At 42.6% G+C, this 26397-nt stretch overlaps 2 protein-coding genes across 2 annotated transcripts in view; one reads left to right on the top strand and one right to left on the bottom strand.

Annotated features, from left to right (window-relative positions):
• The window catches only part of LOC5574702 (protocadherin Fat 3), a 26542-nt gene extending 10830 nt beyond the window's left edge, over positions 1–15712 (top strand). Inside the window, exons 3-4 of the mRNA XM_021841535.1 lie at positions 15091–15410; positions 15468–15712. Of these exons, the coding sequence (XP_021697227.1) occupies positions 15091–15410; positions 15468–15658 (511 nt within the window). The 3' untranslated portion in view covers positions 15659–15712. The remainder of the gene's footprint in view (positions 1–15090; positions 15411–15467) is intronic.
• The window catches only part of LOC5572744, a 26144-nt gene continuing 15397 nt past the window's right edge, over positions 15651–26397 (bottom strand). The window contains exons 2-7 of the mRNA XM_021841534.1: positions 23458–23879; positions 19370–23399; positions 19112–19312; positions 17919–19047; positions 17492–17859; positions 15651–15982 (exon numbers count right to left, since the gene is read on the bottom strand). Of these exons, the coding sequence (XP_021697226.1) occupies positions 15723–15982; positions 17492–17859; positions 17919–19047; positions 19112–19312; positions 19370–23399; positions 23458–23879 (6410 nt within the window). The 3' untranslated portion in view covers positions 15651–15722. The remainder of the gene's footprint in view (positions 15983–17491; positions 17860–17918; positions 19048–19111; positions 19313–19369; positions 23400–23457; positions 23880–26397) is intronic.

Here is a 26397-nt window from a genome sequence, read left to right as displayed (position 1 = left end):
ACGATTTTATCAATAAATAAAAAAGATATAGCATAAACAAAGTGTCCACTTTATAAAATGAACAGTCCTTAATTTTCACGAATAATTAGACTTTCATGACGAAATTGAGAAGCTGCCAATACTGTACTGATGGTACATTTTCAAACACCATCTACTTTTCATCCTTGATTACAGTCACTACCAGCTGGTTTTGACACAAGTACATGATCAGCATGAGCATGAGAACAATGACGATGACTGTAAACATCGGAGGACCAGCTGGTTTTGTTATGTACACAAGACCAGCTGGTCAGGTGAGCCGAGAACAAAGAAAAAATGGTAAACATTGATCCGGCCGCAGAAAACTGTCATGAATATCAGGATAATTGCATGGGCGGCGGTGATCGAAAAGGGGCAGTGAAATCGAAGGCGAAATCTGAAAAAGACGAAAATTAGATCACTAAAGCAAGATCGCAGTACACTTTGAACGGCATTCTAGATTACCTTATGAGCCATACAATTTTAGGCAACTGCAAGGGACATGGGGGTCTTTAATTTGTCTTTGGTGTTGTGAAAAACTCAATTTCTCATAACTCACGTTTGAGATTTTTCATGCGTGAGTTGTCAATCATGCAACTCAGCAGTCAAAAAATCATGGATGAGTTGGCTCACCTTTTTTACTCATTGGCTCGTATTTCCACAGTTTACTCACACACGGCAATAATTTCTTGTTAGTCTGGTAAAATTATAGTTATCCTTTCTATTATAAACAACAACATTCGGGTTTCACGAGTTTTTGCCGGGATTTGCGACTGAATCATTTTTCACGGTTTGAGTTGTTTGAGTTGATTTTGCGTCAAAATCTCAAGCGTGAGATTTGCGAAGCAGATCTCTAATGAGTTTGCTCTCACGGGAGAGCGTATTAATTGAGATTTTGAGTGAGAGTCTATCAACACTGCCATCCACTGCCACGATCTATCGTAAAAATCGTCGTCGCTTCCTCTTCGAGGCACTTGATTTGTTCCCGCAAAACACGATCTGCTCCGGTGAAGATACGACCGTTATCGGAATAGATTTCGTCGGCAAACGAAACAACGAATACAGATGATACATGATTTCGTAGATGGGTCGTACGCTGGCTCGACTTGTACAGCACGTGTGGTCAAGCACGTTATCAGACGTATCCATCGCTTCGCTGTTGCATTTTCATAAGTACAGGCCTGAAATAGTCGATACCGAAATCCGGATGATAGACGGGCTGTTGGAAGTGGACCCATTATTGGCGTAGGGTAAAAGCACCGGTTTTGGCCAGCCTAAGAGAAAATGTCAATAAAAATTAAATGGGAAGCCGTATTTATACCACAAATATGTCAAACGCAAGCTTTCAATCCATATTATGTGTGTAAAATATCAAAACTGAACACAAACCATTTTTTCGCTTTCAAAATCCCGTTGGTCAATATAGGCCAACGGAACCAGTTTCGGCCAGATATATAACTTCGGTTCCTAAATTTGCCAATTGCATTGATTTCTCATGAGAGTGGCCAAATAAGGAGTGTCCTGGCCAAATTAGGCGTATGGAACTTAAAATTATAAAGAAAATGAATAGTTTTTCTTATGTTTTGAATCAATTTGGACGAGTAAATGAATGTAGCTCTATCATATGAATGTGATCTACTGAACACATGAGGTTCCATGCTGATTGGCTATGTAAAATGGTGTATAATCCACTATGGCTACAACTGGCGTATGGCCAAAACCGGTGCTTCTACCCTAGTTGTATGAGCCTTGTGCATCTTGCACCATTGGCAGCGGCTAGCTACACTTTGATATGTGGGACGTAGCCGAGGAATGTAGTAACGTTGACTCACTTCATTGTCTACCGTTAAAAGTTGGCGTTTAGCAGCCTCCTGAGACAATTGTCAAGGATAAGATGAGTAACATATTTCGCTTCATAAGCGGAAGGTCATGGATTCAATTCTCAGCCCCTCCAAAAAATAACCCGTCCAGCCACCAGAAGACGCCGCACGGAGGACCGTGCTTAGGGGAACACATCCAAGCAAAAGAGCAGAAGAGAGTGAAAGCAGATGTAAATATAGATTAGTTAAAAATAGAACTGTATCGGTAAGGAAGATGCAGATAAACTGATTCCGGCACAGTAGTGGCCACGAGCACGGAGTGCCTTAAAAAAAAATAAAAAAAAAAAAATAAAAAAATGAGTAACATAGTATTTCTTTGGCAATATTACAGGAAACTTGAGTAGGAAATGCGGCCCTTTTGACGAAGAATTTCATTGTCGTCGAACGTAGGAGTTAGATTCCACAGCACAGTCAACTAGCTCCTTTTTTTTCGAAAGGACGACTACGTCTTGCCGATAAGCTTCAGACTGAACCAATTTCCAGATTAGCAATCCTGCTGTAAAGTTACGGCGTTTTCGGCCGGTTCCAGAGCGTTTCAGTCTACGGATGAACTAAACTACGTAGGCTGTTGTCCTCAAAAGCCGATTGAATTTGGAGAACCGTGTGAAGGTGAACGGATTGTTTAGAACTAGTACATCCTGATGCATGTAACAGCTTTGGAGACCTCGTCGTTATTTGAAATTCTCTTTCCTTGCGCGGGCCACATCCTCTCTGACTGTTGACGGAATGGTGGACCGCTCAACCATCGATTTGACACGGCTTTTAACCCTACTTAGTGGCATCATCAGAGACGTTGAGTTTGCTTGGAGCGTATCTCCACTGTTTAACACTGGTCGTCGATAGAATCTCTCCAACACGGCAGGCTACAAATGGTCGGTATCGTCGATGCTCTGACTGGATTCAGGTTAACGTAACTTGCGTGTCCAGACCAGTAGACGCAGCGTTTGATTCTCCTTCACGAATGAAAGTAAACGTACTCCCAGAACTGCTGCCATCAACTCCAGGAATCTTTTCGTATCGATTGAGCGGAGCAACCTTCGTTTTGGTCGATTCTAAAGTGCTGTTTCGTCCAACCTGATGACGCGAAAATGCCAGCTGCCTTACGGGGTCTAACAGACTCATTACACATTTTAGGACTTGCGGCATGGTTGCCCGAGCAGAAGAAAATAACTACTGAATACCAAATTGAGGTATTCCATACCAGACAATTTCCAATACTTACAACCTGAATGAGGTATGAATGAGCCCTGCATAAGAGGTAAAATACCTCAAATAATACCTTATGCATATTCTACAAATACCAAACTGATAACTAGATCAGGTATTGCAATACCTAAATAATACTTGATGGATTTTCATATAAAAGTGAAATTTGTCAATACCTCCAGCAGTCTTCAATAGCTATCGAATATCAAAATGAAGTATTTTTAATTGTTTTTCAAATACCATTATAATACCAAAATGAGGTATTGACAACTGAATAATACCTAATTATGGTATGATACCAAAATATGGTATGCATAAGTTATTGGGGAGTTATTTGTTCCTCCTCGGGTGGCTTTGCACTCGCATCGATCAGTGTGATGATTTCCTCGCGAAAGGATGTCAAAACCCGTAGAACATCGTCTGCAGTGTGCCACAGAATTCCCAGCACACGTTATGAGTCAGCCTGCATAGCGAGATCCTTGGTCGATAGCATCGGATGCTACTGTAGATGTTCTAGGACAGCCTTTTGGTTAGAGGCCAGTTCCGCAGCTCCAAGCCTCCTTTCGAGTGAATCCACCTTACTTCGCTCGCCACTGATTTCGCTTCGTCGGTTGACTCATAACTAACTAAGTAGTCATCAACATGCATTTCTTGTTTTGTTGCACGTCCGACACTTCCAGCGACACAATTTGTGACTCGTTCTCGCCTCTCGTCATGTTGCCGGTCCACCCGAGGCACAGCCCTTTTACTCCCAGCTTTTGAACCAGACTCTGCTCGATAAACGTCGCAGAAGATCACTCGTCTAAGAGAACGAACGCGTTTACTGACTTGGATTTTCCGCACAATGTCACGAGAACGATTCGGAAGAGGACAAACTGGTAGCAGTTGATGATGACGGAACTCACAATTCCACATCGACTGGACACTCTGCAAGGGCGGCGATCGTGAGGGTTGAGGCAACTGCGATACAACTTCGAAAATTAAACGTTTTCCACCGATCGTTGATCGAGAGTTGCTGGAATTTGGGCAGCTTTTCGGACGGTGGCCGACTTTGTCGCAAAATAAGCACGGTTTATCGACTTAACAATTTTCTCCCGATGGAGTGCTGCCACTACTATCCTCGAAATGAGCGTTGACGAAGCTTTGATATTTATTTCAGGGCTTTTCGCTCCTGGCTTGTTGAGCCCCCGTGTAGATCACCACCTTGCTGACCAACTTAACAACTGCCCCCATGAAGTTAATGCAGGTCCTCAAACTCGCTTCTGGTTCGTATGTCAGATGATGGATCCACTGCAGCTTTACATTTGCCGGCAATTTTTCCACCAATTCTTGAAGAGGCGCTGGGTTTGGCAAGTGTGCTAGTTGCCCCGCTAAGCTGAGATGCTACGTCAGATTTCTAATCAAAATCCCCAAATCGATCAGTGAATGCAACTTCTCAGGCTTTGCCGCAGGTGTTTCACGTACGCACGGTGCCCCGACAGACCGTTATTATGTAAAAAAAATGTCCATCAAATCTGAGCACAGGGCTCGATTCCTGAGGTCATTCTGCACCTCTGGACCAATTTTTAAAAAAAATCCCTAGGAGGAATCTCGAGAAATCTTGATTTGAAGTTTTTACTTAAAAATTCAATATAATTCATATTAAAATTTTGCAATAACACTGAAAAACCGACAAAAACGCTCAAAAAGTTGGCCAAACTTTTCTCAACTAGTATACAATTGTTACCGTTGTTAAAATTAGAAATATTTACAACTGGCTTAACTTATTCCACTCCTTAAGGTGAAGATGAATGATAAAATAAGTTAAATCGAAGCCAAACTTCTAATTTTCAAGAGCACAAATCTGGAGAACCGAATACCCGTTTTAACTGAGGATTTAATCGATTGGTCACGACCAGCTAGTGACCAGTCGATTAGGTTTTCAGCATAAACGGATGGTTGGTTTTCCAGATTCGTGATCTTGAAAATTTAATGTTTGGCTTCGATTTAACTTGTTTTTAATAGTTTACTGGTTTAAATTTCATTGATTGTTGTTTTCCATATTAAACCGATTAAAAAGTAAACCAAATAAATCAATAATTAACAATGTTGTTATTAAAAAAAGGATCTGAGAATACATGTTGCACAATAATAGTTAGCACATAAGTCATGTGAATACTTTTATAGTCAACTAGAGCTAGTATTACCGGTTGTTTCAAATTTTGAATGATTTGGTTGCTCTGGTACACTCAAGTCAAAAACAGAATGATAATACGCCGATGTCTTCCACGGGGTCGCTGAGCTTCACCTGATTGATGCAACATTTTCTTCCGGCATTCTCACTAAATGACCAGCTCACTGAAGTTTGCCTATTTTATTCACTTAATAGTTTTCGCTCCTGTTCTCAATTAAATGTGCTAAGGGAGCCAAGAATAAGTGTTTTATACATGACATGTTTCTTTTAGGCATGCTAGCATTCATCGTTGTTATTATTGTTATCGATATTATTGAAAACTGATTTGATTTTCGAAAAACTTTTCAGTGTTGTACAATAAAGGATCGCGAGGTGTTTTGGCGAAGTTGTCAATGAAATAATGGATCTATGAAGTCAGCTAAGCATTTATCAAGCAACAGTTTAGAAATGTCTTTTCTTTTGCAAGTTTACCCTAGCTGGCTACGTAATCCACAAAGTAGCGTGTTTTTACTCCAAGGGAAACATTATTATCATACGTCACAATTGTTATATGACTCTTCAACAAATTCCCAGTAAACACAAACTCGTATACGATAGCGCATAAGAGTTCAGATGTGGAGGCGATATACATACATGCGTCATTAGACTGCATGCAATATGTACGTATATAGCCTCCACATTTGTAATCTTATATTTTATTATGTACGATCGTGTGTTCACTGGGATTCATCCACATCTCAATGAAGCACTGCTTCAGCACCAACACATCTGAACCTGCTTCTTTCTCTACATGCAACCATATACGTTTGGGTAGAGTAAATGGCATTACAAGCTTATTCTAGTTGCCCATCTTTGAAAAAGTGAAACCCTTCTTTACTGAACTGCGATCGATTCCAATGAAGTGGTCTGCAAAATCAAGGAGTATATGCGACAAAACGCAATATTGAACAGTAAATGCAGAAACTCATCTCTTCTTATTCCATGTAATTTTCCAAAAAAAGCTCCTCGTCTATAATTCTTACACCTGATTGTATTTGTCAGCTTAATCAGCTTAAAGTCTTATTTTTAAGTCTTTGATATTACCTGCAACACAATTTTTTTGTTACTGAGTCGAACGCGACTTAGAAGTCAATAAACAGATTGACGATGAATCCTGAAAAAAAATAAAACGAAGTGGAAGGTTGCAGGCATATAGAGTGAAAGTCCTAGTCAAGTTGATACTTACCCGACCAGATCTGGTTATATAGGAGTTATAATACCTCAATTATAACATGAGTGCTACTAGGGTTAATAGTACTTATTGGGAATTTGTTTGAAGTTGTTAATCGTCAAACACTTGCTACATATGGTCGGTGTCTGACTAGATGACATTTTGGCCTTGCAAAGATAAGTCTAGGACTCCAACAATTACAATATTTACAATTCTATTGATGTTTCTTCAAATAGATAGTTCCATTCTTATAGCAAACAATGCACATATTTTATTATATTTATACCGAATGCCCAACGTGTACCCCAACGTTTTCCTGAAACCATTAAAAAACACTTAGTCCAGTCAGTCTGAACACCGACCATATTGTCATATGTTTCTCGTGTAGTTATAATCCTGTTGTGGCTGAGCATGTTGAACAAATCATTTTTATGTAATGTGCTGAGGGCAATACTCAGTGGAAAACTTGACGTAAACATCAAGAGTAGTAACTACCCATAACTGCATATTTGTAACATTCGACAAAAGTAGGCATTGAGTAAATGGAATACTAAGTGTGCATTTTATGGCAGTATGGGAGGAAACTAAAATTTCTAAAAATTACCAGGAACTCAAAAATATTTATTTGAGGCTGATATTACAACTCATATCGCATACAAGGTGAATTGTCAGAAAATAATTCTGATAAAAATTTCATTGCTATCACATTACGAGGCTCATTTATAATCTCAATGTGACTGTTATGCGGTTATTATTAGCAATGTGACAAAACAACTTGGTATTTTTTTTCGAATTTTATAGAACAATCTCACAGATTTCAGTAAGTTGATCGAAAGTATTTATCATTTAATGACTTTCCATGGTATTAACTCCATTTTGTCAAAAATGTCGAATGTGACTGTTTTGCAGTTTTGGGCAGAGTACCAGATGTACAAAACGTAATTTTTATTATGCAAAATAAATACGTAAGACTTTGGTGGGCTGGTTACTTAGTATGAAAGTCGTAAAATAAGCTGTGAATTAATAATATTCTGCATTGAATGTTTCACCTTTATCGAACGTGACATCAATTGTATATCGACATTTATTTCTAAAATATCATTCTATTAAACTAAACTTACTGGTTTAAGCCATGTAAAAATATACTTAAGTCATTCTGGTAAGTTAAGCCAGTTGTAAATATTTCTAATTGTAACAACGGTAACAATTGTATACTAGTTAAGCACAGTTTGGCCAACTTTTTGAGCGTTTTTGTCGGATTTTCAGTGCTATTGCAAAATTTTAATATGGATTATATTGAATTTTTAAGTAAAAAACTTCAAATCAAGATTTCTCGAGATTCCTCCTAGGGATTTTTTTAAAATTTGGCCCAGAGGTGCAGTATGACCTCAGGAATCGAGCCCTGTTGAGATTTGATGGACAATTTTTTTACATAATAACGGTCTGTCGGGGCACCGTGGTACGGATTGGATCAATTTGTTTATGATGACCTCCTGACGGGGCCCAGATAGCCGTAGCGGTAAACGCGCAGCTGTTCAGCATGACCATGCTGAGGGTCGTGGGTTCGAATCCCACTGGTCGAGGATCTTTTCGTAAAGGAAATTTTCTCGATTCCCAGGGCATAGAGTATCATCGTACCTGCCACACGATATACACATGCAAAAATGGTCAATCGGCAAAGAAAGCTCTCAGTTAATAACTGTGGAAGTGCTCATAAGAACACTAATCTGAGAAGCAGGCTTTGTCCCAGTTGGGACGTAACGCCAGAAAGAAGAAGAAGAAGAAGACCTCCTGACGACTGTACAATATTTGCAAAGTGTTTATCACGTTAGGTGCTGACTCATGCGATAGTAGAACATCGCTGCAAATGGGCAAGGTTTTCAATATCGTTGAACCCACACGCTACTGAGGAATTGTGGAAACTGCTCGGCCATTCCTCTGGATTCCCAAGAAAAGTCCTGGAGATCTCGCAGCATGACTTGCCTAGATGCTAGTTGTTTGGGGAAAGGCCGTCGTAAGTTGTTTTGTTCCGGATTCAACGCTGGGGGTTGTCTGTTGAGAAAGCCCGTGCGGAGGTTGAAGTTCTTAGCGGGAACAGCTGGATTCGGTAGCCGTACAAAACTTGTCGCACCGGGGTCGGAATTCGAATTGCAAAAGAACTATCGCCGTGTTTCATGTTACCACTGACGTTTTCGGAGGTTCTTGGAAAAGCACCGTTTTCGGGAGAGCCTTGCCGGGGATTTTCGCAAGGTGAAGTGTAGAAACGAGTAGCATGGGCATCCGATTCGTAATGTCGACTCGTCGGCAGAGTGCTGTTAAGTGGTGGATGAATTGAGTGCCCGTGTCTGAATCGCGTCTGCTCAATCAGTGTTGATTCGATCAACGGTGGCATCACAGTATTTTGCTTATGATGAAACATCTCGGAATGCAAAGATGGCCGTCACAATGGCCGACTTCTCCACTTACTCACGTTTTCAAAGGCACCAAATTGGAGGAATAGTTGGCAAATGTTCCTGATCTTCTGATTTTAAGCTTTCTGTTAGTGCACAAAGCCAAAATAAAAAGTGCAGTTTGCTTTGAAGTTTTAGTGCAATCTTAGAAGTTGATTCCAAACTGTTTCACCTTAAGGGCGAAGCGAATTTGTGGGCCTGTTATACTACTTCTTTTAGATTCGAGTAGTGCTTCGTGAAGGAGTAGTGCTTCGTGAAGCCCAAGCAGGACAGTTCGGTTTTGCGTCGTCCGATAGATTTAGCTCACGGTTTCGCGCATGTTTTCGTCGCCGGAGATTTTTTTTTTCCTGTTTTGGAGCGTCTTGCTGGGTAGTGCTTCGTGAAGCCCAAGCAGGACAGTTCGGTTTTGCGTCGTCCGATAGATTTGGCTCACGGTTTCGCGCATGTTTTCGTCGCCGGAGATTTTTTTCCTGTTTTGGAGCGTCTTGCTGGGTAGTGCTTCGTGAAGCCCAAGCAGGACAGTTCGGTTTTGCGTCGTCCGATAGATATAGCTCACGGTTTCGCGCATGTTTTCGTCGCCAAAGATTTTTTTTTCCTGTTTTGGAGCGTCTTGCTGGGTAGTGCTTCGTGAAGCCCAAGCAGGACAGTTCGGTTTTGCGTCGTCCGATAGATTTGGCTCACGGTTTCGCGCATGTTTTCGTCGCCGGAGATTTTTTTTCCTGTTTTGGAGCGTCTTGCTGGGTAGTGCTTCGTGAAGCCCAAGCAGGACAGTTCGGTTTTGCGTCGTCCGATAGATTTGGCTCACGGTTTCGCGCATGTTTTCGTCGCCGGAGATTTTTTTTTCCTGTTTTGGAGCGTCTTGCTGGGTAGTGCTTCGTGAAGCCCAAGCAGGACAGTTCGGTTTTGCGTCGTCCGATAGATTTGGCTTACGGTTTCGCGCATGTTTTCGTCGCCGGAGATTTTTTTTTCCTGTTTTGGAGCGTCTTGCTGGGTAGTGCTTCGTGAAGCCCAAGCAGGACAGTTCGGTTTTGCGTCGTCCGATAGATTTGGCTCACGGTTTCGCGCATGTTTTCGTCGCCGGAGATTTTTTTTTCCTGTTTTGGAGCGTCTTGCTGGGTAGTGCTTCGTGAAGCCCAAGCAGGACAGTTCGGTTTTGCGTCGTCCGATAGATTTGGCTCACGGTTTCGCGCATGTTTTCGTCGCCGGAGATTTTTTTTTCCTGTTTTGGAGCGTCTTGCTGGGTAGTGCTTCGTGAAGCCCAAGCAGGACAGTTCGGTTTTGCGTCGTCCGATAGATTTGGCTCACGGTTTCGCGCATGTTTTCGTCGCCGGAGATTTTTTTTTCCTGTTTTGGAGCGTCTTGCTGGGTTGTGCTTCGTGAAGCCCAAGCAGGACAGTTCGGTTTTGCGTCGTCCGATAGATTTGGCTTACGGTTTCGCGCATGTTTTCGTCGCCGGAGATTTTTTTTTCCTGTTTTGGAGCGTCTTGCTGGGTAGTGCTTCGTGAAGCCCAAGCAGGATAGTTCGGTTTTGCGTCGTCCGATAGATTTGGCTCACGGTTTCGCGCATTTTTTCGTCGCCGGAGATTTTTTTTTCCTGTTTTGGAGCGTCTTGCTGGGTAGTGCTTCGTGAAGCCCAAGCAGGACAGTTCGGTTTTGCGTCGTCCGATAGATTTGGCTCACGGTTTCGCGCATGTTTTCGTCGCCGGAGATTTTTTTTTCCTGTTTTGGAGCGTCTTGCTGGGTAGTGCTTCGTGAAGCCCAAGCAGGACAGTTCGGTTTTGCGTCGTCCGATAGATTTGGCTTACGGTTTCGCGCATGTTTTCGTCGCCGGAGATTTTTTTTTCCTGTTTTGGAGCGTCTTGCTGGGTAGTGCTTCGTGAAGCCCAAGCAGGACAGTTCGGTTTTGCGTCGTCCGATAGATTTAGCTCACGGTTTCGCGCGTGTTTTCGTCGCTGGAGATTTTTTTTTTGTTTTTTTTTTCCTGTTTTGGAGCGTCTTGCTGGGTAGTGCTTCGTGAAGCCCAAGCAGGACAGTTCGGTTTTGCGTCGTCAGATAGATTTAGCTCACGGTTTCGCGCGTGTTTTTGTCGCCGGAGATTTTTTTTTTTTACGCGTATCGTTGTTTTATACAATCCGATGACCCTGGAGGGATCGGTTTTGCTTTTTACTGGTTATTGAGCAAAAATATTACTGCACAATCGACAAGCATTTCGCGAAATACTATTTATACTATAAATAAGCTATTGTTTTCTCTTTTGATTGCCGGCATTCAAAAGATTAATTTGAAAACGCTTAAACAACAAATATTTATGGTCTATCGCCAGCTTTCTAGGCGAATCCTGACAATATACCTTCCCCAACCTCCAACTCCGTAGCACTTATGAGGGTGTCGCTGAGTCGGTGGCCTCTCATTAAGTAAGTGCTACATCAACATTTCCTTCCCCTATCCCAAGTTACGGTAAAGATGGGCGTGGCCGGGAATAGCGATATTCATGCTTTTAGTTTTCTTGTTTATGATTTGAACAAGGTATACTCCCCTGCCTTGTTCTTGAAAGTAGTCAGGATGAGATTATTAAAAAGAAACATGAATGTTGCTAGTATCCAATCTACGAAGTATACCGTAACTACGCTAACGCTGTTATACTACTTCTTTTAGATTCGTCCTCACTCAGCCAGCTGTTGCAGAGTACGTAGAACAGAATTGTCAGCAAACGCTTTACCGACCTCGCTAGCAGGCTCAGTGACGATGCGAAGCTGAAGTGAATCAGGAACATGTTCCACTTTATTGGTCGAAATATCGATGCCATTATGGGCTAACTGACAGATTTAAAGATCCGATGAGTGGATTAGCGGGTTGTTATTCAGGGTTTGAATATGTACTTTTAAACCCATGCTTTGACCTGCTTATCACGAGCTTCGATCTCGATTACGCGGCTTCGGACCCCGAGAAGGAAAAAATAACTGGCAATAACTTATGCATACCATATTTTGGTATCATACCATAATTAGGTATTGTCAGTTGTCAATACCTTATTTTGGTATTATAATGGTATTGGAAAAAATGTTTAAGACTATTAAAAATACTTCATTTTGGTATTCGATAGCTATTGAGGACTGCTGGAGGTATTAAACTACAATTGAAAAATTTCACTTTTATATGAAAATACATCATGTATTATTTAGGAATTACAATACCTGATCTTATTATCAACTTGGCATTTGTAGAATATGCAGCAGGTATTATTTGAGGTATTTCACCTCTTATGCAGGGCTCATTCATACCTCATTCAGGTTGTAAGTATTGGAAATTATCTGGTATGGAATACCTCAATTTGGTATTCAGTAGTTGTTTTCTTCTGCTCGGGATGCTACGGTTATCAGTATCATCCCCCACAAGCGACTCTTCCAGCTGATACATATCCTGGGATTGTTTTTTCTGCAATTGCTTCCTTATCAGCTCCAATTCTTTTTTTTTTTTCAATTCCAACTGTTCTGGCAAGCGTTTTCGCTGCAAATTTGTTCTTTTGATAGAAGTTATCGACCTTAATGAAGCCGGAATGGAGGGTAAGCGGCACCTCGGGCAGATCCAGTTACGGCTTGAAATTGACTCGCTTACCCCAGCACACGTAAAATGCCACCATTTGTCGCATGTAACCAGATCATCCGCCGCTTCTGGGTTGTCACACACTACAAAAGTGAATATTTTGGAGTGTTCCAAATCCGTCGATGATCCTCTAGGCCTGTTAATTTTGAAAATTTGTTACCACGTAATGTCACTGACCGTCGAATTTATTTAAGAGACACATCAAGCTATAATACAGTATTGGACAAAACATTTGCAACTTTTTCGATTTTCCATACAAAATGACCAACTTTGGTAAGCTAGATCTCAGATACCGTGGTGAATCATAATCCGGACGGTACCAATATCCGGACACTTTGATTATATGCATAAATTGGAGTAAAAATTAAGTGATAATACGTTAAATTTTCATTTACTCCCTTTATTAGTAACAATGCTCATCAGTTAACATATATTTTAATCTAGTTATCATCGACAAATAATTAACAAAATTAAAAACAAATAGTTTGTTCGTGTCGGACGTCATTTCGCCGCGGTTCAACTTTAACTCAGGTCAAACGATCGGTAAACGCGCGAACATCGTTTGCTTGAATAAAAAGCTTGTGAACTATATTTTTATAGAAAGTTTCAACCATAAGTGTTAAAGAAGAGATGTTTTAAAAGTTTGATAACTCCCCTGTTGTTAAATTAGTTGGAAATACATATTTATCGGTGCATAAAGAGACTGTCCGGGAATACGAGCCAATGTTCAAAGACCCGGACATTATCTAAAAGACCCACGTTTAACTAGTGTAAGTGAGTTTCAGGAAAGAAGAAATACTAGAAAACTTGAAAAATATCAATGGAAAGCGTAGTGAGTTATCGGTGTTCTATTGATTGTGAAAAAAATCGTGTATTGCTTTCATAATAACAGTTCGACGAGCCACATCGAATGTAGTTCAAGCAACAAGCACTTAGACTCAGGTAATGTAACCACTAATATTACGAGCGTGTTATGTTTTTAACATTGTAGGGCTAACGCAGACATCAAGTTTATTAAATGTTAACATTTTATTGTGTGTTGATACGCTTTTCATTAAAATTAAACGAATATTGCATGCTATTGCACAGATGTCCGGATTTTGATTCAAAAGTGTCCGGATTTAGAGACATCGTTTGCCTCAGGTGTCCGGATTTATAAACAAGACATGCTCTAATATTTGAATGATTTTCATGTTAAAATCCTGGTTTTTACCAAAAATTTCATCATTTTCGTGAAGATCTTGCTTGAAATAATAATTAAAACAATAGTGCATTAAGGATTTTCTAAAACAACTCACTCATATCAGAGTTTGAAGGTTTGGGTCGACTTAAGCGTCCGGGTATTGATGCACCACGGTATTTATGGACCGATTCGAATGAAATTTTCAAAGAACATCAGTTATAACTTGAATTTTAACATATATTTTTGAATAATTTTTCCAATCATGAGTTTATAAGTAATAACGGTTTAACTAAAGTGTAATTTTCGACGAAAAATTCAAAACTATTTATCTTAAAATCTGATAGCCCTACACAAAAACTGTCTTCAGCAAACTTGATCATCTTGTTAAAATCTACAACTTTGCAGAAGATACCATGAAGCTATTTCTTCAACGTGTTTAGTTATGACATTTATAAAAAATCGTCAAAAAATTCACTTCAGTCAAACCGTTACTGCTCTTAAACTTGTGATTGGAAAAATCACCCAAAAATATATGTTGAAATTCAAGTAATGTTTGATCTTATGCAAAAATTTCATTCAAATCGGTCCATAAATAACCGAGATATAGCTTACCAAAGTTGGTCATTTTGTATGGAAAATCGAAAAAGTTGCAAATGTTTTGTCCAATACTGTATATGATCAAAAATTTGTGTGTCAGCTCTTAGTCTACTGAAAAAATATGCCGAAGACACCAACGTTCCAAATAGTCAGGATCAATATGTTATATGTTGAAAAGGTTGCGTACATATCCCATAGGGACCTTCCTTAGCTGAGTGGTTAGAGTCCGCGGCTACAAAGCAAAGCCATGCTGAAGGTGTCTGGGTTCGATTCCCGGTCGGTCCAGAATCTTTTCGTAATGGAAATTTCCTTGACTTCCCTGGGCATAGAGTATCATCGTACCTGCCACATAATATACGTATGCATAAATGGCAACTTTGGCATAGAAAGCTCTCAGTTAATAACTGTGAAAGTGCTCATAAGAACACTGCTGAGTAGCAGGCTCTGTCCCAGTGAGGACGTAAAATGCCAAGAAGAAGAAGAACATATCCCATAACGTACATGTAACGCATGTAAGGAAGTTCAACATTACCACCCAAGTTTTCAACTAAAAGAATGATCCTCAACTCTTAAATATAGATCGTACGTAAAACTAGAACTTTGCCGAAGACAATGCTGTGCTATCTCTTACCGCATACGAGATATTCAACAACACCTTCAAGTTGATGAAATCGCTTAAGCCCTAACGCGGATTCCTACAACTCCCCTCAACCATGTGTCTCATAGAAGACCTGGACCTATTAATTTCAACAAGTTTCACATATTTTCAGGAAAATGGAGCCTTTCGTTGACGTATCGGTAACAGATTTGGAAGAACCAAGCTTGCCAAACAAACAGCCCAATACCCACGGAGAAGACGAGTGTACCGTGTATCCTTACATCATAGTGATGTCGGTTTTCATAGTAATGTTTGTCGCCTCCAGTGCACTATGCGCTTACTTTTGGTTCAAGTGGCGTATGCTGGAAACCTCTTCTCAATCGCAGGATCAAAGCATTCACTCGGATAATGAACTGTTCGAAAACCCGTACCATAATGCGGGATCTACGCCACCTGCGAAGCGAAGGGGTCTTGATGGTGTAACCGTAGATTGTAAGATTCGATGTGCAGGTTTTCATGGATCTGAACTTATCAAGCTTATTCTTGTAGATACCACCGACAGTGTCTCCCGGTCTAACCGGTTGGTTAGATCTCTGTCTGATATGATGATCATTGATGAAGATGATGAAAATGGCGAGACCAACGATGCTCCGTCCGGGAATCCTCCCACCAACGAAGCTCGCGAACGGAGGAAATCAATACGATTCAGCGAAGATGTCGAGCGGATTGAAGTTTTATAGCGTTAGTACTGAACAAAGATTTTATTAATAAAAATGTACTTGTGATATAATAAACCTAACAACTCTACATCCGCTCGCTGTAGACCGAGTCGTCATCAGCCAGATCCACCCGGTGCCGTTGATCATCTATGTGGTGCTCAACGACTTCTATTCGTTCAACCATTTCGTTGAACTTAACGTTTCGAGGTTCGTTCACTGAGGACAGCGATGACGAATCTTCGATGGTGCCCCGTGAGGATATGGTACCGAACTCGCCTCCTCGTTCGAGGTGATCGTCCAGAGATTGGGCTAGGCGGGACCTGGGTAGCCTGCCGTCTTCCGATTCTGAAAGTGAGGAAAAGGGTAATAACTATCTGGACTTGGACTTGGGCTTGGACTTGAACGCAGACTTGGATGCGGACTTGGACGCGGACTTAGTTGCGGACTTGGACTTTGACTTGGACTTGGATTTGGACGCGGACTTGGACGCGGACTTGGACGCGAACTTGGACGCGGACTTGGACGCGGACTTGGACGCGGACTTGGACGCGGACTTGGACGCGGACTTGGACGTGGACTTGGACGCGGACTTGGACGCGGACTTGGACGCGGACTTGGTCACGAACTTGGTCACGGACTTCGACGCGGACTTGGTCACGGACTTGTTCGCGGACTTGGACGCGGACTTGGACGCGGACTTGGACGCGGACTTGGACGCGGACTTGGACGCGGACTTGGACGCGGACTTGGTCACGGACTTTGACACGGACTTTGACACGGACTTGGTCACGGATTTGTTCGCGGACTTGGACGCGGACTTGGACGTGGACTTGGACTTGGACTTGGACTTGGACTTGGACTTGGACTTGGACTTGGACTTGGACTTGGACTTGGACTTGGACTTGGACTTGGACTTGGACTTGGACTTGGACTTGGACTTGGACTTGGACTTGGACTTGGACTTGGACTTGGACTTGGACTTGGATTTGGACTTGGACTTGGACTTGGACTTGGACTTGGACTTGGACTTGGACTTGGACTGGCCCAGCTCAGTATGGGAGAAAAATAAAGTTGTATGATTCCACGGGGCATCCCCCAGGATTATTTCTTGGGGTAAGAGGAAGCCTTTCTGAAAAATTCAGCTCATTTGGTCGTTCCATGAGCTGGCGCATTTGAATTGAAGTTAATATGGGATTCTCAGCTCAAACATATGAGCAACAGCACATCATCTACTGTTTGGTTCAGTAAAATTAATGATCGCGTTCAATTGGACCCAGAATGTCAAAAACACTACTTGATGTAATAGCGAAGAATATTGTAGAAGATTGTACCATGATCAAAATTAATAAAGTTTGTGTTTTAACCATCTGAAGTATATCATGCAATACTGCTTGTATTTCTTCAACATAGCTTGGAGGTAGCCACTAAACGCATCATAGCCACCTATGACGCTGGGCGAGCTGAGGCACATGTCGCATGCATATAAGTGACTGTACGGGAGTGCTGATCTAAGCCTAACTTTCAACAACTGAAAGAGTAATGAAAATGAGATTAAATCCAGATACAACCTTCTGCAATTATGTTCATTAGAGTATCAACTAGTGTATTTGTCATTCTGGGCTCATTTGAACGTGCACAATTAGTATACGGAACGAAACAGTGACATAGGATCAATTTTCAATATATTTGAGACGAATATCCCATACAAACTTCAAATCGAATGCGCCAGCTGGTGGAGCAACCAATTGAGTTGAAATTTTGAGAGAGCGTTTCTCTTACCCTAAGGCTCATATCTAGGGGGTGCCCCGTTGAGTTTTACAACTTTTTTGTTTGAGGGCCAGTCTAATAACATACCTTGATCTGTGACGCCCAGAATTTGAATGGAAACTTTGCGTTCCTCCATCTCAGGTTCATCGACCGTCATCTGTTTCCCAACTCCCAACCTTGGAGGCGATGGTGGGGGTGAAACATCAAAATCGTTCTCCAACTGGACCACGTCCGATGGGTTTTCCGTTGTCCCCTTCAGTGGCCGCACGTAACGTAGGTAAAGGAAGATCGCCATACCTGCGGAGATCACGAACAACGCTCCCAAAATCGACGTGGCGACTATGAGTCCTACATTGTCTTCGCTATCAGATTGCTGTCCACTGCATTCAGAGCATGCTACGCTCCTGAACGAATCTATGCTTACGCTCGATGAAACTGAAGAAGATCCGATTACTCTGAAAGAAATAGTTACATCAATTCTTAACAACCTACACATCATACAAGCATTACCTACCGCATAATGGTATCAGAGCTTTGCACAATGTTTCCGTTAGCGAGTGCGTAAACGATCATTCGAAGGACGCTATCTTCGGAGGAAGACTGTCTCGTTGACTTGTCGTCAGCATTTTCATTGATTTCTGGAACTCTAGCCTGTGTCAGTACCTTCACTTGAACTCCTTCTTGGTTAGAATTGATTTGACGGATCACATCCTCATCATCCATCTGCCCGGGAACGGTCAGCGCCACCAGATGATTCTCTTCTAGTTGGTGTACGATCAGTTGAACTTCCGCAGTTCTTCCGTCACTAGCTCCATCACGATCGGTGGCTACCACTGTTATCGTAACCACTGAGCTTGACTTCATGGATTCCTTTAAGGGGTATACCAATCCAGTCTCCGGTTCGATTGCGAAATACGATTGAGTGCCTCTCAAACTGTATCGGATCTTCGCGTTCAACCCTTCGTCCGCATCTTCTGCTCGTACGGTGATCAGCTGGGAAAGCATCAGTCCAGAGGCGATTGTGGAAACCGGGAACCCAATGTGGAAGAATTCGCTACCAGAAGGAAATACAAATTCTGGGCTGTGATCGTTGATGTCCGTCACTATCACTTGGACCACTGTAACGTCCCGAGCGTAGTTCAAATCTTCGGACTCGATTAAGGAACGCTCAGTTCGACGGGACTGAGCCGGGGCTTGATCCTGGCAAACCAGATGAAGCCGGACTTGGAACTGTGGTATGGTCATTCCTTCGAAGAGTGTGGTGTTCTCTCGATCGAAACTTTTTGATGTAAGCCAATGTGTTTCGGGGTCGATTTCAAAATAGTTATAGCCAAGATAAGGCTTTTCATCCACTAGTTCGTACTCGCACGTACTCAGTTGAGATGGGAAGATGTTAAGGTGAGGTGATTCCTCTTCAAGTGTTTTAATGACCAGAAGCTTCTCAACGGTGGTGATCTTTGGTGAATCCGGATCTACTGGACATTCCTGTTCTTGGGTGACGTCCAGCAGGACGTTCACAGAAGACTGCTTCTGAGCGTGTGGATTCAAAGCCGTAACTTTTAAGCTATACTGACCGGGTAGTAGAGCTCGATCTACTCGCAAGATGCCGTCAGCAGTAAATGTTATTCTCGAACTGACGTAATCTAAGGAATTGAAAGGTTTATGGAATGAAATCCATTGATCTTGAACCTTGCAACGCAACCTTACCATTGTCGATTTCAGCTCGATGCTCCAGGTGTATCAAAGGATCCTTCACGGTAGCCTTAACAGTACCGATCAGACCTATCGTATCGGACTTGATGAAGAAACGGTAGTTTCCGTACTCGAATACGGGAACATCTTCCAAGGGCGTTCCCGTTGAGCAGTCGTAGCATTCTGTACAGTCGAGTGTCGGTGTCCGACAAGGTTCTGCGTTAAAAAGAAGCTTAGTACTCAAGATACTGCGTTAATTAGTTATGATCTTACCTTCTCCTTCTCTTGGTAATGATACAACAAGGAAACAAAAACTTTCTTTCTCCATTTCGTTGAACGCTCTGATTGTAACGTGTAGACTTTCGAGTCCTTTCAAGTCATCTTCCGTGATTGCTTTTGCCAGTTTAACCACAACTTCCCGATTGCTTTTTTCCACCACAAGTAAATCGTTATCGGATTCAACGATTCCATACAGCACATCCGCTGTATACGTTTCCTCTTTGATAAGGATCGAGTCTTCCAACTTGATTTGAAGATCCAGGCCGATAGAGCCTTTGTAGTAGAACTTTTCAAAGAGAGGTGTATTCGCGGGAGTCTGATTCCATTTCAAATCCACCAAAACGTTTGCCGTCGCTGTTTCACTCCCAGGATTGTTCACTGCGACAGTGAATCGGAGATAAGTTCGATCTTTGAGATTTTCTCCAAGAACCCCAGACTTCAACGAGATCTTAATCTGAAGTCTTTCCTGAGTGAAGTCAAACAGCTCATGGTCATACTCGATCAACTGGATCTCGAATCCAGCCACTAAGCTATCGTCAATCAACTCGATCGACGCTCCTTCCGAAAATTGTACATCACTTGATCCTTCTAGCAAAACTCCTTGGAACGATGATGCCTTGAACCTAGGCATAGGAATTACGTCCCGTTGAATATCCAAGGTTACGAAAGCTGATGCAGCCGTACTTCCCGGATTTGTAGCTTGTAGTGCGAAACTCAAATAACTGCGATCGTTGATGTCATCCCAGTCGATTACGTCCTCATTTTTCACAGCGATCGTCACTTGTGAGTTTGCGTACCGTGCCGTAAACCAGTCTGCTTCACCGTCAACTAGGCCAACCTCTGTATTACTACTCGACGTCCCCGCCAGAAAACCGATCGTCGTTGTGAGTGATACATCGGTGGTCCGCTCTTTGATTGATCCTCGATATAGATTGTTGGAAAACGTTGGAGTCACGATCTCATCTAGCTGAATGCTCACAATAACCGTAGCTCGATCCGTTTCTCCAAACTCGTTGTTGGCTTCGATCGTAAAGCTAAGGAGGTCACGCCCTTCAATAGTCTGTTCGTCCACAGTGGACTTCAGTGAGACCTTGAATTTGTTCTCTTCGCGAGTTACGTCGAATAGCGCGCCATCGTCATCGTCAAGAACGCGGAAGAGAAAGGTGGAGGTGATTGTTTCTGATTCGATGGTGATGACTTCACCTGCAGGGAAAGTAACCTCGTGGACACCTTTCTGCAGGGAGCCTCGATAGAAGGTCTTCGTGAAAGCTGGGGTGGGCACTGGGTGGTTGACAATGTTGATAAGGATGGTCGTTGAGCTTGGTTCCGATCCAGGATTCGTAGCTGTCAGTTTAAAGGTTATGTAAGGATGAAACCGAACTTGAGTCCATAGAATTTCGGATCCTAGCGATATCTGGATGATCTTTTCGGAGCTGACCGTAACCTTGAACAAATTCGAATCGCCTTCGTTTAGCTGTAGAGCAGTTTCATCCGTAAAAGTCCCTTCAACAAGTTCTATTTTATCTGAAAATGCTACGAGGGTTTGACCTTCGGTGAGGACTCCACTGAATGAAGACTTGGTGAAAACGGCTCGTACTGGCCGGACGATTTGGACAACTATACTTGCTGACGCAGGTGAGCTTCCTGGGTTTGTGGCTTGGACAACAAAGTTGAGTTGGGCCTTACCCTTCAACTGATCCACGGTAACATCAGACTTCAACGTGAACTTCAGGCTGGCGTCTTCGTTCTTGGAAAGTTCAACCAAGGCGTGATCACCGCTTAACAAGGCATAATGCACATCACTCGCAATGGTCTCTGCTCTTAGAGTGATTTTGTCCGTGAAAATGATCTCCTGAGCACCTTCCTGCAATGTCCCATGATACGAAACTTCCGTGAACTCTGGCTCTATCACAGGACTGCGTTCAATATCAATGACAATCGTAGCAAAAGCAGACCCGACTCCTGGGTTCGTAACTTGAAGTACAAATTCGAATCGTTCAAGCCCTTCCACGTCTTGTGGCGTCAAAATTCTTCGCAAACTTATCGTGATGTGACTGTCTTGATCTATTTCGACTGCGAAAAGATCTGAATTATTCTGCGTAATCAGAATTTCGAGCCCTTCGGATCCAGTGCCATCTTCCAGCTTCATCGTCTCGAAAGGAACCAACGTAAGGTCTGGACGAATGTTGGATTTGTATAAGGCTTTTTCAAATCGCGGTGCTTGAACTTTCGCCTTTTCGATGAATACTATTACCGGAACAATGGCATCGAGGGAAGAAGGTTTCACAGCTCGAACACTAAAGCGTAGATTATTGCGATTTTCCAAAGCATCTTCGGATATTGAATCCTTCAGTATAATTTGGATGTTGTTGTCCAACTTCTGCAACTGGAAGAACTCCGCATCAGCGTCCTGTATGCTACAGACAATCGTGTTATCGTAAGTTTCCGGTTTAATCCTGAGTATCAGCTCTTGAAGCACACCATTGCTGTTAATAGTGCTTTCGTATAGAGCTTTCTCGAATTCTGGTGCAATCAGTGGTTCGCGGATGACTTCGATCAGCACAAAGCAATGAACCGTAGCAGACTTGGGATTGGTGGCTTCAACAATGGCAGTAATATGTGATGTCGTGGGCAACTGTGCTCCACTACGTAAACCGATGGTGTACTCGTTTCTGGTTGAGGATTGAGTCAGCACTAGCAAGTTACTTGAATCTTTTAGAACCACCTCAGTGTTGCTATTATAAGTATTGGGGTCAACAATCACTTTCATCGGAGTCAATTGTAGATTTCCTTCAGCGAGTTGTCCTTGAACAAGGTTCTCTTCAAATTTTGGGACGATGATCTCCGATCTGACAACCTTGATTATAGCTATCGTTTCCGCAACGACTTGATCCTCTAGAACGGCGCTAATTTTTTCTATAAGATAAAACTTATCACGTAGTTTTTCTTCAGTGATGCTATTCGGAACCAATGTTAGTTTATTTCCATCCTGAGAGATACTGAAAAGATCTGCTTCACCCGCTCTATTGAATTCCAACCCTTCTACAAAAGTGCTAGCAATGATCTTTATTTCTGGTATCGTTGCCAGCCCTTCCTCAGTAATGGTTCCTTCGTAATACAGTTGTTCGAATTTAGGAACTACAACATCCTTTTTCAGCACTTCCAGAACAACGATAGCTACGTTACTACCAATTCCAGGTTTACTAGCTTTAACTGTTACGTGGAAGTAGAATTTCCCATTCAATTCCTCTTCCGTCAATTTCTCAGAAGGTCGTAGCGATATCGTTCCTGCACTGTTTGAAAACACGAAAAATTCCGCATCTTCTCCGTCCAGAGTTACCTGAACCCCATCTACAATGGTCGCAGCCACCAATTTTATTGGATTCGTTAGACTTATATCCTTCTCTTGACCGATCGTCCCGCTGTAAATAGGTTGCTCAAAAGCGGGAAGTATCTTCACTTCTGGTTCCACTTCTACCACGATCGCCGTTCGACCGTTCATCTCCGCACCCACTCTCGTAGCAGTAACCAATACATTCAAGAAGTTCGTTGTTTCCTCGATTGTAACGCCTGACTTCAGCGTCACGGAAGCTCCGCTATGATCGGATTTCGCCGTTACCGTAAACAAATCTCTATTGTCTCCACTAAGCACGAAATTGACGGTATCATCGAATGTTCCAGCACTGAGAACCACTTCAACAGGCACAAAGGTTTCCGTTCGTTTGTACGTTCTCCGATACAGAGACTCCACAAATTGGGGTGGTGTAATATAAGGAATCAATGGATCTCCGGAAATCTTCAGTTGTGCTGTCCCGCTCTTAGGCGGGTTTCCTCGATCGGTTCCAGTTATCTTCAATTCGGTAGCTTCCATATGTGTTAGGGTTTGTAGGGTCCGGAGTCTTGCTATGAACTCCTTCCCGGATGCTCCCGGTATCTGTTCAACTTGGAAGTAAGCGTTATTTTCGATTGAGAAATCGACTTCGTTCCCGGTCAAATCGTAGTCGTAAGCGATTATGCCTTTTCCCTAAAATATTGAAGTTGACTTTTGTTAATCTATCGGCATTTTCAAACAGGCGACTTACCTCGTTCACGAACTGGGTCAGATCGAAGTTCTTCGGCAACGGCAACGGCAGCTGGATGACGTATTCCTCTGGCTTGAAAGTCGGAGCGTACAGGTTTTCCTCCCGGATCGTCACCTGGATGCGAATGGTTCTTGTGGTCGAAGAGGAGCACGTGAAATCCAGCTGAGCCCGCAGCTCTGGGATGGTTTCAGTTAGCAGAAAGTCCGCAAATTTTTCGTCCGTTTTTATATTGAGCCGTGTGGTTTGCTGTGTAGTTTCGAGCACTGCATCGAGATACAAATTGTATCCTTGCAGGGCCGATACGGACACTTTTTCGACATTACTGACCGTGTAACTGGCTATTTCGGTATTGACGGCAGTGGCCGAGATGCTTCCGACTGATATTGCTTGTGCGTTGAAATCGAATGTTGCTGATGAGCATTCTGTGGAGAAACGGAGGGAATTGATCAGTCATGTGAAAATGTTTGATTCAATAGATAAGAATGAGAACAGATGGTCTGGCTGTTAAACAGTTGCAGATAGCCGTTGCGGTAAACGCACACATATTCAGCAAGACCAAGCTAAGGGTTGTAGGCTTGAATCCCACCAGTCGACGATCTGTTTGTATGGGAAATTTTCTTGACTTTTCAGGGCATAGATTATTTTCGTGCCTACCACACCACATGCATATATTTACAATATGGTCGAACGACAAAGAAAGCTTTTAGGTAATAACTGTAGGAGTGCTTTAAAGGAACACTAAGCTGAGAAGAAGGCTCTATCGCAATAGGGATTTAACGCCAGAAAAATAAGAAGATGATTCAGAACAAGACAATCATTACGTCCCTAGAACCGTAATCGAGACGTCAGCGCCTTTGAAATTCCCATTTCTATATATTTGTGTACATTGAAACCTCCACTTCCGTACTGGGTTGGGGGTACGTAAAAATGTTACGTGAATGGAGTTTCCACAATTCAGTGTAGAATGAAACATTGCAGATGAGATTTTGTATATAGTTATCAAAAAGACTTGTGCGACAAGTTTTGTGAAGAACAATGTCAGCTATTTGCAAATTTCTCCTGCGAGCTCCCTCAAAAACAGCGTTACCAGTATTTTTTCGAAGGATTAGGAAATTTGAAACGTAGGGTCAGTGTTCCCTTAGTGGACAGTCCCCTATAGTCGCACTAGTGGCTTTTTACGGCCGTTTGTTATGAATCTTTTCAAAATATTTTTTGACATGAAGGTCAGGAGCTATTTATCTAAGTACCATTGATACACAGCTTGATTTTGTTCAAAAAATGGTCAAAATAATTAGTTTTGCTTAAAATTTGAGATCCCTTGCGCCTATAGTTAACCTATTATTCCTATAGTAGCACTACTGAGAGAAACTCTTTTTTATTATACGAAATAATTAATGAGTTATGTACTTTTTTACATCAAACGAAAGCTTTTGATCCACACTTTCAAGGAAACATACAAAAGCTTTGTAAAAATACGGTTTTGATTAGTATTTTGCCAACGCCGTGATGCTAGTGCTACTATAGGAACAGAAATTAGAAATAGTGCTACTATAGGCACATGTATTCCTATAGTGGCACAAGCGATAATAAATGCAAACATATGAGTTTTCGAAGTTTTCATATTTTTCCCACAAAACCAAGGTAAAAAGCTTTCAGATGATGAAAAAATAATGACGCTAGCGTTATTTTTCGATTTTATACGAATATTTGTTCTTAGCTTACTTACTTTTACTTTTGCTGGCTCTACGTCCTTCAAGACATGACCTGCGTCACAATGTTACGCCAACTAACTCGGTCCATGGCTGCTAACCTTCAATTCCTCGATCGCCCCACACTTCCAAGATCCTGCTCCACTTGGTCAAACCACCTAGCTCGTTGCGCTCCCCTTCGTCTTGTACTGGCCGGATTTGAGTTGAACACCATTTTTGCGGGATTGTTGTCCGGCATTCTCACAACGTGTCCCGCCCATCGTACCCTTCCAGCTTTGGCGACTTTCCTGATACTGGGTTTACCGTAGAGTTGCGCAAGCTCGTTATTCATTCTTCTCCATACGCCGTTCTCACATACTCCGCCGAAGATCGTCCTAAGCACACGTCGTTCAAAAACTCCTAGCGCTTGCAGGTCCTCTTCGAGCATGCCCGTCTCATGCCCGTAGAGGACTACCGGTCTTATTAGCGTCTTGTTCATCGATTTCAAGGCGGCATACGATAGTATCGACCGCATAGAGCTATGGAAAATCATGGACGAGAACAGCTTTCCCGGGAAGCTCACAAGATTGATCAGAGCAACGATGGACGGTGTGCAAAACTGCGTGAAGATCTCGGGCGAACACTCCAGTTCGTTCGAGTCTCGGCGGGGACTACGACAGGGCGATGGACTTTCGTGCCTGTTGTTCAATATTGAGCTTGAAGGTGTCATGCGGAGAGCCGGACTTAACAGTCGAGGCACGATTTTCACGAGATCCGGACAATTTGTTTGCTTCGCGGACGACATGGATATTATTGGGAGAAAATTTGAAACGGTGGCAGATTTGTTCACCCGCCTGAAACGCGAAGCAACAAGAGTCGGGCTAATGGTGAATGCGTCGAAAACAAAGTACATGCTGGTTGGCGGAACTGAGCGCGACAGGGCCCGCCTAGGAAGCAGTGTTACGATAGACGGGGATACCTTCGAGGTGGTGGACGAGTTCGTCTACCTCGGATCCTTGTTGACGGCTGACAACAATGTTAGTCGGGAAATACGAAGGCGCATCATCAGCGGAAGTCGTGCCTACTATGGGCTCCAGAAGAAACTGCGGTCAAGAAAGATTCACCCCCGCACCAAATGCACGATGTACAAAACGCTCATAAGACCGGTAGTCCTCTATGGGCATGAGGCGTGGACTATGCTCGAGGAGGACTTGCAAGCTCTTGGGGTTTTCGAACGCCGAGTGCTAAGGAC

Source organism: Aedes aegypti, chromosome 2, assembly GCF_002204515.2.
Source record: "Aedes aegypti strain LVP_AGWG chromosome 2, AaegL5.0 Primary Assembly, whole genome shotgun sequence".
NCBI classification, from domain to species: Eukaryota; Metazoa; Arthropoda; class Insecta; order Diptera; family Culicidae; genus Aedes; species Aedes aegypti.
Note: the sequence above shows the minus strand (reverse complement) of the source record. Positions and strands in the feature narration are given on the sequence as shown.